This window comes from Rousettus aegyptiacus, unplaced genomic scaffold (assembly GCF_014176215.1).
Source record: "Rousettus aegyptiacus isolate mRouAeg1 unplaced genomic scaffold, mRouAeg1.p scaffold_m13_p_17, whole genome shotgun sequence".
Lineage (NCBI taxonomy): Eukaryota > Metazoa > Chordata > Mammalia > Chiroptera > Pteropodidae > Rousettus > Rousettus aegyptiacus.
Window position 1 is genome coordinate 11,704,679 of NW_023416292.1, and position 13,450 is coordinate 11,718,128.

Consider the following 13,450-nt stretch of genomic DNA (forward strand, 5'->3'; position numbering starts at 1 on the left):
CTGAGAAATTTGAGTGCATTTGGTGTGGCACATTTTGTATGCCCATGCCTTTCATGGTCATCAAGACAACACTACCGAATTCATGTGATCAAGAGACCAACAAATGCACTGCATATATTGCTTCCTAGCGCTCTCCATGATTGCTAGGGAAGATTTAAATCAATAAAGTATGTACTTTATTGAACATGCCAACATCAAAATAAAATAATAAACAGACTTTGTAAAGTAACAGTACCTTCACTGCCCACATTCCAGCCTCTGGCTCTTTCACGTTCACCACCTTGGCAGAGTTATGGATATTTAATAGCTCGTTCAGGCCAAATCCCTTTTTTATCAGCTTCCCTGAAAGGCAGACATAAAGGTAACAAGTATACCCTTTGTTTCAGCTATGTATACTAGATGTATACATTTCCAGTGTAAGTTACCTGATAGACATTGTTTCTATGGCTCAAAACACTCCTTTATTTATATCTAAAACATACTTAATTTTAGGATTTCTAGACACTGAAACTGAAGTCACAGATTCCTATTTGCTGTGCTGATTTGATCTTAAAATGAGGATAACAGTTGGGAGACTACAGTCATAATTCCAAAGCCATCCTAGATAACAACTCTTATGGCTACCAGGGAGTTAGGTGCAGTCATTCGAGCCATTTAGATTTAAAAGATGACAAAACAGTAAACCAGAACAAATGTCTTTTCAGAGATCACTCAGGGCATTATAACCTGAGAGCCCAGGACATATCTTTGCACAAAGTGTGAAACTTTAACCAGTTTTCCATGAAATACAGGAGAAAGCTTTCATTGTCACAAGAGTAATGAAGGGAGGTGGTACGAGGAAGCAGCATGACACCTTCTCCCACTGACCTAAGATTTACCCAAAGTGCTTTATAGATGGAATTCAGAGAGGAAGAAAAGCAAATCTGGAATTCAGCCATAGTTTAGTTATTCATGTCACTCTTCGCTCTCTTATGAACTACTTTAGCAGTTATATAAACGAATAATTATAGGAATCCTATGTTTGCATCAAAAGCTTTATTGTTACTGAAAATGGCTTTATTTTTATTTATTTATTTGTTTACTTGTTTTTAGGCAAGGCAACCCTTGGTTAACCTCATAGATTGCAAGGACCTTGTCATCTTACGATCCCTTATTTTTTAAAATTTTTTATGCCTACAGCACGTGGTCTTCCTAAGTGGTCTCCCATTCAAGTGCTAACCAGGCCTGACCCTGCTTTTAGCTTCCAAAATTAGACAGGATCGGACTTGTTCAGGGTCGCATGGCTGTAGACTGTAAACGACTTTTAAATATCAATGTTCATGACTTTTGAAAGCAGTAGAAACAAAATGCATTGGGTAGAGGTACTTTTAAATATCCAGCCAGTGAAAAACACAGACTCTTCCTAGGTAGCATGGATGTTACAGACAAATCAATTTATAAGGCGCCAAACCTATAGAAGGCTTGAAAAAGAAGTTTTGCTTGTTTTGTAAATTTCAATTTGCTCGCTGGTGTGGACATGGCCTTTGAGGACAATTTCATACGCTGTTTTCTTCTAGGTATCAGTTATTTTCTAACACTCAGAGTAAGAAAGATAGTCCCTCCACTTTTATAAATATTCACAAATAGGTTAAAAAAATGTATCATATACTAAAGCCACAGTGGAAATATTTTTTTTTAATAAATATCAATAGGTAAAAAATTTATAAATGCAAATCTTAGGAAAAATAAGGTTTCTGTTTTTACTAGATTACTATTCAGTGTAAGTCTTACTGTAATATTCAACCAGAAAAAGAATCAGGCCCAATATTAGTGTTTTAACATATAATTAAGAAAGAAAAGTAAATTAAAACATTATTCTAATAAGAATATAAATTTGTTTGTAACAACTGTCTTCTGTAGAATCAAACCTTATCAAGGAGATGATACAGTAAAAAGTTAGATAGTTGTTTTAAAATAAATATTTTTGTTATTCATTTAAAAATAACAAATTACCTAATTTATAAAACAGCTTACCGTAAAATATTTCTTAAGACATACGTTAGAAAAATATCATTTCAGGTTCAATTTAAATATTTTGGGGGATAGTTTAGTAAAATTAAGTTACTAAATCTGTTCTGTTTAAATTATTAAGAATTTTAGCTTTTTGAATATCATGTTTATTCAATGATACTTATGACTAAAAAACATTCGTTTTATTTTTAATCATATTCTCTAATCATTTTTTAATTTTCATAAAGTTAGCATTAACTTGACATAAATAAGTTTGGAAAAAAACTTTCACCTTTCACATGTTTTGGTATTTTATTATATAATGTTCACTCTATCTTACCTAAAGGATTGCGAATTTCAATCATCGGAGAAGGGCCACTCAGAGATACGGTAACCTCTTTTAGGCTGGGATCAAAAGGAATTTTCCACGTGTTTACAGCCTGCTCCAAATGATCTGTTGATAACAGGTGAACTTTGGAGGCCTGTACTGCTTCTTCTACCCATTTTAACACCTACAAGAAAAAAAGAGAAGTGTGAGCGATATCATAAACCTTTAGCTGTAAATCACTGAGACTTCCGGGTGCAGTCGTTGGCTTTGGTTAATCACATGATTCAGGTACTTCCTGTACTGGTGTGAAGTTTATTTCTATGAGACTGAAGACAAACTATTTCCTATATGTCCAGCTACTGTAGATTCAAAATAGATCTTCGATTCAGGATAAAATGTTAGTTTAATTCATGCTCAGATGTCAAGTTTTCTATCTTGAAATATATATTCAAAATGAGATTACAGTGTCCAAAAACCAATTAAAGAAAACATGCAGAGGTATAACAATATTATATTTTTCAAGATAAATGAAAAGAATCTATAAAAACATGTGGTATTGTCAATACGATGACATCCCTCTTACCTCTCTTCTTTCTGGGTTTCTTTCACCATCCAATTTATAAAAAATAATTAGCAAATTAGCAAATCCAATTTCAATATATTGGGTATATAAATTATAATATATTATAATTATATTTTGGATATTATAATATATATTATAGTGCGTTATTAAAAAACAATTGCAATGTCAGCAAAATATTAATTTTTGTGATCAAATAAAACAGGTACCAAAAATAATGGAAAAGTAACCACCGTATTGTAAAAAATGTAGAAAAATATTTCAGAACCAATTTAAGGAGTGCATTCTTGAAAAGTAGTCTTTCAGAAAATATTAAGAAATTAGGTTAAAAAAGGTGTTGATGCCTCACAGTGAACAAGGAAAACTTTCAGTTCACAAAAGTGTTTTGCAAGACATACAATTCCTCATTCAGTAAACAGTGCCTGTCCGAACGGGTACTGAGTAGACAAACCTTCTACAGCTAATTCTAAATCATGGTCACCAATCTACCTCAGACCTTTCTCTGGTTCATATATCCTTCAAGACTATATCCTATCATGAATAATTGTCCTTGGAATTATGCACAAAACACTGAACAGAGCTGGAAGTTAAGCTACAAAATCAACAAAAACATTTTTAAAAATTTCAATAGTGGGAATCACAAATCAAATAATCAAAGAACAAATACTGTGCGATAACTCCACTCTATAAAAAGTATTCCTTTTTTCCATCCTCGAAGATGAAGAAAGTGATTGGCACATGATCATATAACCAACAATGTGAGACAATTATGTTCATTCATAAAACAAGTATTTGTTGTTCAAGGTGTTCTTCCAGGTACTGAGTAAGTATTGGTGAACATATTTTTAGTCAATATTTGGTAACAAGTCTTCTTCCCTGAACTAGTAGTATTTATCGAATTTTTTGCACATATTACACATTATTTATTTTCAACAAATATTCCTGCCTTTCCTCTAGAACCACATGTCATTCATCTTTGTAGACCCAAAACCAAGGGGCATGCTTTACCTATGATAAAGGTGAAATATACACTAATGCCAATGAAGTTGGTCACAATTATGATAGCAACGATGTCTTCTTAAATAAAAGAATGGTATGGGAACTCATGAAACAAGGAGCCCTTGTTAAAGTGCCCAACACAGTTCTTGACACATAGTAGATATTTAAATGATTCCTCCTTCCAACTAATTTGCCTCCTCTCCCCAAATTGAATATTTCAACAATAGCTTCATAGGCAGAGTGAAAAAAATCAACCATGAAAGTCGGATAAGATTTCTGTAAATGTAAAAAACAAAACAAAACAGGCAAAGACATTCCAGGTAAGGAAGAGAACTTGAGAAAATACTTCTCCAAATATGTTGGGAACACGAGTGAATCCAACTGGCTACGGTTAAGTGCTCAGAAAAAAGAGAAGCAGAAGATGAAGTTGGAAGCTTCGGCAAGGACAAACTGTGTACGGTCACAAACCATACGGCCAGGCTATGACATTTGGACTTTATTCTAAAGACACAGTGAAAAATTACTGAAGGGCTTAAGGCAGAGGAATAATACAATGAAAGTGGTATTTTATAAAGAAAAATGTGTAGTGGTATCATGGACGAATTGAACATAAGAACCAAATCTATATATCACAGTTAATTACCCCATAAATTAAATGATATATTTCCTCAAATTTTAACCTTATAAAGCACCTGGAATTTTACATATGAAATAAAGCATATATCAACATAATTGTCTAAGAAGCGGATGCCATATTTTGAAAGAGGAATTCTGAGTGGTATATCATGCTTGAACTAAAACATATGGCTCGTACTGCTCATCAAATCTGTCCATGTGGCTACAGAAATCAGATTGATTGTAACTAATATTTGCCCATAAATAGAATATGTATTTTAATAATCAGACTGTTGACATTTTTATGTCTTATACATAGAACATGGCTGCCTAACTGAAGGAAATGGAAAGGACTGACTTATTGACTAAGAAGGCATTTGATAAATTTGATAATAAATAACTTGGAGGATAATGTCCGCTGTAGAAACTAAGGAGGAAAAAGGACAAGAGAAATTGGATAAATGGACAGAACATTCATTTTAAGGTCAAGACACATATTGTGGCCATAAATAATTCTCGATTGAAAAGGAGAAAAGTAATGAAAAACAAGAGTTGCATAGTGTCTCAACTTTAACAATGAAATTCAACAGTATTAAGTAGAGATGCACCTGAAATCACATTTTTGGACAGCCTTCTTTAAAAGCATAATATTATCTCGGGGCAGCTCCTCTAATACATCCTTCCTTCAAACTGAAGGTAGAGCAGTTCTATCACTGGAAGTCGGTCCTGTTCTCTATTAGCTATGCATGGAAATCACTAAGTGATTTCTAGGCATTCTTACAAAAATGGAAGACTTTCTAATTTAGTTGCATTTTCATAAGACAAGCGTGTTTAAATGGTACGAAACATAAGCAGGCTTTGATTTGCTCTTAGTACCATTTCTAATTCATCAACATTTATAAAGCTTTCACAAAGGGATTACCATATATCATAATATTACTCGTTGGGAAAGATACAGAACAGACTTCTGTCAAGAGTCTCCAATCACTTTTTTATCCACTTATAAGAAAAAAAAATCAAATTGAAAACAGACGCAACCCCTTTTATTAGAAAATACAGATACTGACAACATATGAATAAAACTAGATCACTGTAAACTATAGAATCACCATAAGTGAGGTTTCTGGCCTCTCATGTTAGGATATATAAGAAAAAAATCTTTAATTGTTTAACTATGAGAAATGCATGCATAAGATTGAAAATGATCTTCTATGATAATCACAAATGGAATAAAACTAGTATAATGTGAGAATCCTCAGATTAGTGTATTTTAACTAACATAAAAGCTATTTTAAACCACTAAGCAACCATTAATTGTACATTAAAAGTTTTAATATAAATAATGTTCTCTAACGGTTTGTAGCAGTTTATATCTCAAAGGGCCTTTGAGACAATCTAATCCAGCTTCTTTATTTTATAGGTGAGGAAACTGATATTTGAAAGAGCTTTTGTATCTTTTAAACACCCAACCAGACTGATTCTGGCTCAACATTTATTTTTCTATATAAGCTCCTGTGTTCCTGAAGACATTTTCTCAGTTTAAATATTTTGAATCCTATGTAATAATCAATATTTATAAAAATAAGTTGATATGTATATTCTACTCTGAAATAAGATGCAAATATAGTTTCAAACTACAAAAACAGCACATATCATTACGTATTATGAAACAGAATAGTATTAAATAGAAATTAAAGTGAAGTAAATTTTGAAGGTGACAAAATTTGGAAGAACAACTTTGTCTGGAAGAATATTTTTTCTTTATTTATGTTGATATAACTGACATATAACATTATATTAGTATCGGGTATACAACTAATGCAAAATGACCACCACAATAAGTCACAATATATTTTTCTCTTTGGATGAGAACTTTAAAGATTTGCTGTCTGGGCAACTTTCGAACATACCATACAGTATTTATTAACTATAGCTTCCATGCTGTACATTATATCCCCAGGACTTAATTAATTTACAACGAAATTTTTAGATTTTGACTGCCTTCACCCACTTCATCCACCCTAGGATGCTGGCAACCACTAATCTATTCTCTGTACCTATAAATTCAGTTTTTGTTTTTGTTTTTGTTTTTGTTTTAGATTCCACATGTGAGTGAAAGCAAGTGATATTCTCTACCTGACTTATTTCACTTGGCATAACTGCCTCAAGTTCCATCCATGTTGTCACAAATGATTAATATTTTTCGACTGAATAATATTCGTGTGTGTGTGTGTGTGTGTTTGCATGTTTACCACCTTTTCTTTATTTATTCATCTGTCAATGGACACTTAGGTTGCTTCCATGTCTTGGCTATTATAACAATGCTGCAAAAACATGAAGGTATATATATATTTTTTAATTATTTTTGTTTTCTTCAGATAAATACCCAGAAGTGGAATTACTTGATAATATGGTAGTTCTATTTTTAATTTTCTGAGGAACCTCCATACTACTTTTCATAGTGACTGCGCCAATTTACATTTCCACTGTAAGGGTTCCCTTTTCTCCACATCCTTGGCAACACTTGATTTTTCCTGCCCATTTTTTAATCGCTTGCTTTATTTTGCTATTGAGTTCTATGAATTCTTCATATATTTTGGATAGTAACCTCTAATCAGGTATACGATTTGCAACTATTTTCTTTCATTCGGCAGGTTGCCTTTTCATTTTCTTGGTAGTTTCCTTTGCTACACAGAAGCTTTTTAGCTTGATGCAGTCCTGCTTCTTTGTTTTTGCTTTTGCCGCCTCTGCTTTTGCTCTTAAATATAAACTACTCATCATCAAGACCAATGTCAAGGAGCTTACCACCTATGTTTTTTTCCAGTTTTATGATTTCATCTCTTTCAAAAGTCTTCAATCCATTTTGAGTAGTTTTTTATGTGCTTAGCTTCAATCTTTTGCATGTAGCAGGGTAGTTTTCCTAACATCATTTATTGAAGAGATTGTCCTTTCCCCACTGCATATTATTTGCTCTTCTCTCACATATTGATTGACCATATATGTGCACATTTATTTCTGGGCCCTCCATTCTGTCCCATTGATCTATATGTCAGTTTGTATGCCAATTCTATATCTTTTATTATTATTATTATTATTATTACTTTAGCTTTGTAACATAGTTGGACATTAGGTTGCATGATGCCTCAAGCTTTGTTCCTTTTTCTCAAGATGGCTTTTGGGTAGTTGGGCTCTTTTGTGGATACAGACAAATTCTATAATTGTTCTATTTCTGTGAAAAAAAAGGCCATCAAAATTTTAATACAGATTGTATTGACTCTATATATTGCTTTGGGTAGTATTGAAATTTTAATAATACTAATTCTTCCAATCATGACCAGGGGCTATCTTTGTATTTATTAATAATTTCTTTTGTCAGCGTGTTATAGTTTTTAGTGTACAGGCCTTTCATCTCCCTGGTTAAATTTATTCCTAGGTATTTTGTCCTTTTGGTGCCATTCAGAAGGGCATTTTAAAGGTAATGAATTACTTCTAAATGAATTTCCTCATAACATCCTTTGTTCTTTTGGTGGGAAAATAGAAATATGGTAAGGTATTAGATACAATTTATAATTATGAATATACTTGTATTTTTGTTGTTGTGTAATAAGAAATGGTATGCAAGACATAATGATTTGGTTAGCTGTATACTTTTTCACTAGTTGGACAGTCAAGAATTAAATTATATAAAAATATTAAAGCCTTTAAATCTATATTGTATTTGATGTGAGAAAGACTTGAAATATTTCCAAGACAAGCATCTATGGTAAGCCTTAGATGATAGCAGAGATGGATTTCACTCATCTCTGACCTGGCTAAGAGATGCTCTTTTGGAAAATCAGAAGAGCCTTTCCCTTCAGGTTCAAGTTCACCTCCACCCTGCAGTATAGCAGAGAGCCCATAACTCTGAATCTGCTTAAAAGTCACTAGGTATTTATTGAGCACCTACTGAATATAAAGGATAATACAGGATATTATGAATACCAAAAAAAAAAAAAAAAAAAGGAAACACATTTCCTGCCTTATAAGACATGACAATCTAGTTGGAGAAATGGGACAAATATATTTTTAAAAAATTAACTAGTTTTTAACTTCAAGTAATAAATAAGCAAGATCAGAATACAAATGTTCAATTTATAGTCCTAAACTGTGATGTACTTTTCTACTTAAAAGGTTTTAATGGTTCCCAGTTACATCCAGGATAAAGCCCAAGCCAAGAGCATACATACTAGGGGTGGCAATGTGAGCCATCCACCCTGGACACAGGTTAATAATGGGGTGTATTGTCTGTGAAATATTTAAAAACAATAGTAAAACTGATTGGTCTGCTTTTTAATATCATCATGTCCTAATAATTTGAAACGATGGCAGTCAGAGTCCTTGAAAAAAATCTTTTGTTGGTCTAAACTCTAAACAATTGCTTATTAATGTTGTTTTAATAATACATGTAAGCTTCAAATTAGAACAATTTTATTACTTTCCCTTTAAGAAACATCCTATTTTCCATAGACATTAATTCAGAGAACTCTCATTATACATCAGGTACCTGGACAAGTAAACTCTTCTACTCAACTTTCATTTCTAGAGTAAGTATGTAGTACTGTCATCCTACATATCCGTGTGCTTAGACAGTGGATTCAAGCTAAATCTCGATAGCTCAGAAATTACATGATATGACGTGTTAAAAGGATCACTCTAGCATCAGTGTTGAAACTGGAGTGTAGAGGGTGCGAGGTCAAAAGCAAGATCAGATATGAAGCCATTGCGACAACCCAGACAGGAGATGGTGGTGACCTGGACCTGGGTTGTGACAGTGGGGCAGTGAGAAGTGGCCAGTTCCAGACGGTTATTGAAATCAGACTAGGCAGGGAGTACTGAAGACCACCAGGTCTGAAAATGATACCCTAGTCGCCATTAACTAAGAGTGAGAAAGAGTAGACTTAAAGGGGAGTGAGGATGAGAATGCAGACTCTCAGCTTGGGCATGCTCAATCTGAGACCTGTAGTAGACATCTAAGAGGAAATAAGAGAAAAGCAGTCAGATACATGGGACTGGAGTTCCACTGAGAGGTCCAGATTGGAGACACAATGGAACTTAAAGTTATGAAGCTCCCTGGCAGTCTCTCCCCACCAAGGATTTACACGAAGGGATAAATACATCACCCTGAGAAAATAAACTTAGGCATCAATACATAATAGCTCAGAATAGAGACTCAGAACCAGTCTCGTCTTGTTCTGATTCCAGACAACCTTCAAGTGACGATCTACCCCCCTCGTATGTGCACCTGTAGAGAGTGAATGCACTAGTCATGTTGATGTAAGTGTTCATAGAGGAATGAGTTGGCGTTCTGATTTTATTCGATGCTGCCCTGAGGGTGGTTAGTAACAGTCTATTCCTGAGTCTATTCCTGAGGATGGGTAAGCTCTCAGAGTGCTGGCAAACCCAGCTTCACAGTTTGCACACGTTGGCAAATCCATCAAAGACTGTCACACTTTGAGGTCTCTTGAGAAGATCTTCTACAGGTAATATTTATTTGTATTATTCTTTGTGTACCTCGTGCCTACTTAATTTGGAAAATTCCTGAGTGAGCTTTTCCGATGGTAAGTGCTCATAGACAAGTGTGGTTGTGCTTGTGCTGAAAGTACATAAAATAAGAAATAATTTATCTTATAAGGTGTATTTCCAAAAAAAAGATTATGGATGGAACTAAAATTTTATCCGGTTCATATAGAGAAAATGGGTTGTGGGAGGGATTAGAAATTGGAAGGGCATTAGAAAATTTGATTCAATGGGGACACAACAGAGGACTGATCATAAAAGTGACCCTCAACTTCAACTCTCTGAACACCTAAAACTTGTGTAAAACCTCCACACCTTCAATGTGATGAAAGTTCTCTAATGTGCAACAGCTGAATAAATAAAAGCATACTTTGGATATTTTTGAAGGGCAAAATCATTCATGCTAGCTACTTTAAAGTGTCAAAGTGTATATTATTAATTTATCTTAAATTTCTTGTGTCACAACAAGAAATGTGTTACAAACGATTGAGGAAATTTAGCTTGCCAAAAAATACTCATTATTTAAATCATTATTTAAAATAATAAAAATATAAAAGATTGGCTTTTATACATTAGATCGTTAGACCTCATTCATCTTATTGCAGAAAGTTTGTACCCTTTTACCAACCTCTCCCTATTTTCCTCATCCCCCAGCCCCTGACAACTACCATTTTACTCTATTTCAATGAGTTTGACTTTTTTTTTAAGATTCCACATATAAGTGACACCATGCTGATAATACTATTGTAAAATTTGTTAAGAGAGCAGAACTTAAATTCTTTCACTAAAAATAATAATTTTTAAAAAGATAAATATGTGAGGTGGTGGATGCAATAATTAACTAGATGGGGGAATCTTTTCATAATATATACATATATCAAATCATCATGATGTAAACTTTAAATATCTTACAATTTTATTTGTCAACTACACCCCGATAAAACTGAAAAAAACACAAAAATAAAATTAAAGATTGGTTCTTTTATTCATGCCTTTAATTGAATCCTTTTTGTTTGCTTGAGACTTTTTTTGTTGTTGTTTATTTCATGTTTTTGTTTTCTTCTACTAAATACCTGTCTATTTTAGAATGGAAACATATCAATGAATTCAATTGTCCCATTAAAACTCTTCCTAGCTATGAAAGGGAAAGGAACTTTAAAAATACGTAAGTACATAGACATGTACATTCATATACATACATACATATGCACATACTATGTATGCTACATACCCAGACTAGTTATGATCTCATTCCTGGCTGTGCTGAAAGCAGGAAGAAGTCCAAACCTTACTCAAGGCTCTTTATGAGTTATAAAAACAAGCCCTCGTTAAGGAGGCCCTTGAGCACCATCACAGTTAGCTTTTTTAGTTGAATACAATCTCTCTCAGTACCCACGGGAAATTGGTTCCGGGACCCATTCCCCACCTCCCACCGCCCCACAAATACCAAAATCCATGAATGTTCAAGTCTTTTCTATAAAATGGCGAAGTATTTGCATATAACCTATGCATATCCCCTGCATACTATAAATCATCTCTAGATTACTTATAATACCCAATACAATGTAAATGCTATGTAAATTGTTGTTAGACCATATTGCTTAGGGAACAATGACAAGAAAAAGTTCTGTACAGTTCAGTATAGACACAACCATAGTAGGCCTAACTACATCATCAGCAACAACATAACTTATCTTTAGAATATTTTTGATCCACAGTTGGTTGAATCTGCAGATGCAGAACCTGCAGATACGGAGGGCCAACTGTGTACTATGCAGAATTTTATATGTATGTACACTATACAGAGAATTCATAGCATAGTTTGGCCAGATTTTCGAAAGGATGCTAGAGGCGAGTTTTAAAAAACAACTTTATGGAGGTACTGTCACTCCTATAGAAAAATCTTTTACATCGTTAATTTTTTAAAACACATCTGAACATCTTACTTAAAATAGATAAATTAGAGCATGAAATACTTCACACCGTAAAGGAATTCTGTATTTTATAAATGGGATACGAGTTCTTTTCAAGCGTTTGTTTATAGTCATTAAATAAGTAATGACGATAAGAGACTAAGGAGCCAAAGTATTCCCAGTACTTAAACAAATTTTAATTTATAATGACTAAGAAAAGTTAGGTATTTATGTGACCTGATCTTCTCCCATCTCCATTTTACTGAAAGGAAGGTAAAATACACTCTGTCTGGTTTATCCTTGACATGTAAAAATCCCATTAGCTCCTTAAGCATACACCTAATGAAAATTAGCAAGATCTCTCCAAAAGACCTCAAAATATAGACTTCGGTCTCAAGAAAAATGTCCTAAGCTCTAGGATTTGATTCTTAAACTCAAGAACCTTATCTCAACTGAGATCAGATCACTTTGAGGTAGAAAACTTATTTTTTCGCGGCAGACACACATACACTGAAGCCCCCCAAATGATAATGGCAAGTCATACATTCACAAGGAGGAAGAATCAGAACACTTTTCACCACATGACTTCTCCATTGGCCTCCAGAAACAGACTTATTCTAGAATCCAAATTATAATTGTATGGTTGTTTTGATGGCTACCATATAAATACCACTTACATGCTAAGCCTCATACTAAGAACTTTATAAAATTTACCTCATTTAATTTTTTCCAAATCCTGAATTTACACATTTTAAAGTAACACATTGGTTGGTAGTGAGCATAATCTCAAAACAAAAAGGCATAAGATTCCAAAACTCATGCTTTTAACGACTGTAAGATTATAATATATGGTGAAGTTCTTTGGGTGCCCATTATCATTAATTCCTACCTTTGAAAGAAATCTTAGACTCCAACTGGCCCAGGAAAAGAATAAAGAGAGAGAGAAAGGGAAAGAGAGAAGGGGAAGGTGGTGGGGAGGGAAGGGAGAGAAGAAGGGAGGGAGGGGAAAATAAATATCTTAGATTTCGAACTTCTAAGGGTTTACCTAGGTCCTAGTAATTGAAAAGTGATTGAACAGATTTCAAGCATAATTCTGAGTACATGTAATTTTCAAATTATATACTGATTTAAGATTACCCCCTCACACACACACACTTAAAATATATGTCCACTATACTGCCATGTATTTGTTGAGGATGGGAACAAGACAGAGGAAGTGATTTAGATGCATTAAACAGTAATATTTGGTTGATTAATCTCACAAAGAAGTGGTGTTATTAATGAGATGGGAAAATCTCACAGTCTATAGACAACTCCACTCATCGGAAACATATAGGAGCAAACAGACCATAACTCAGCTGGCTGCGGCTCCCCAACTTTTAGATAGCACTTGGGTGGGCACTGCAAACATTTCCCTAATGACAACTATCTCTATGCTTCCACATTGATTTGCATCCATTCTGATTGACA

At 33.8% G+C, this 13,450-nt stretch overlaps 1 protein-coding gene across 5 annotated transcripts in view; it reads right to left on the reverse strand.

Annotated features, from left to right (window-relative positions):
• The window catches only part of HMCN1 (hemicentin 1), a 482,162-nt gene that overhangs the window by 228,403 nt on the left and 240,309 nt on the right, over positions 1 to 13,450 (reverse strand). For all 5 annotated transcript variants that reach the window (XM_036234516.1, XM_036234517.1, XM_036234518.1 and 2 more), the window contains 2 exons: positions 2,330 to 2,501; positions 236 to 342 (listed from right to left, as the gene is read on the reverse strand). In XM_036234516.1, the coding sequence (XP_036090409.1) occupies positions 236 to 342; positions 2,330 to 2,501 (279 nt within the window). The remainder of the gene's footprint in view (positions 1 to 235; positions 343 to 2,329; positions 2,502 to 13,450) is intronic.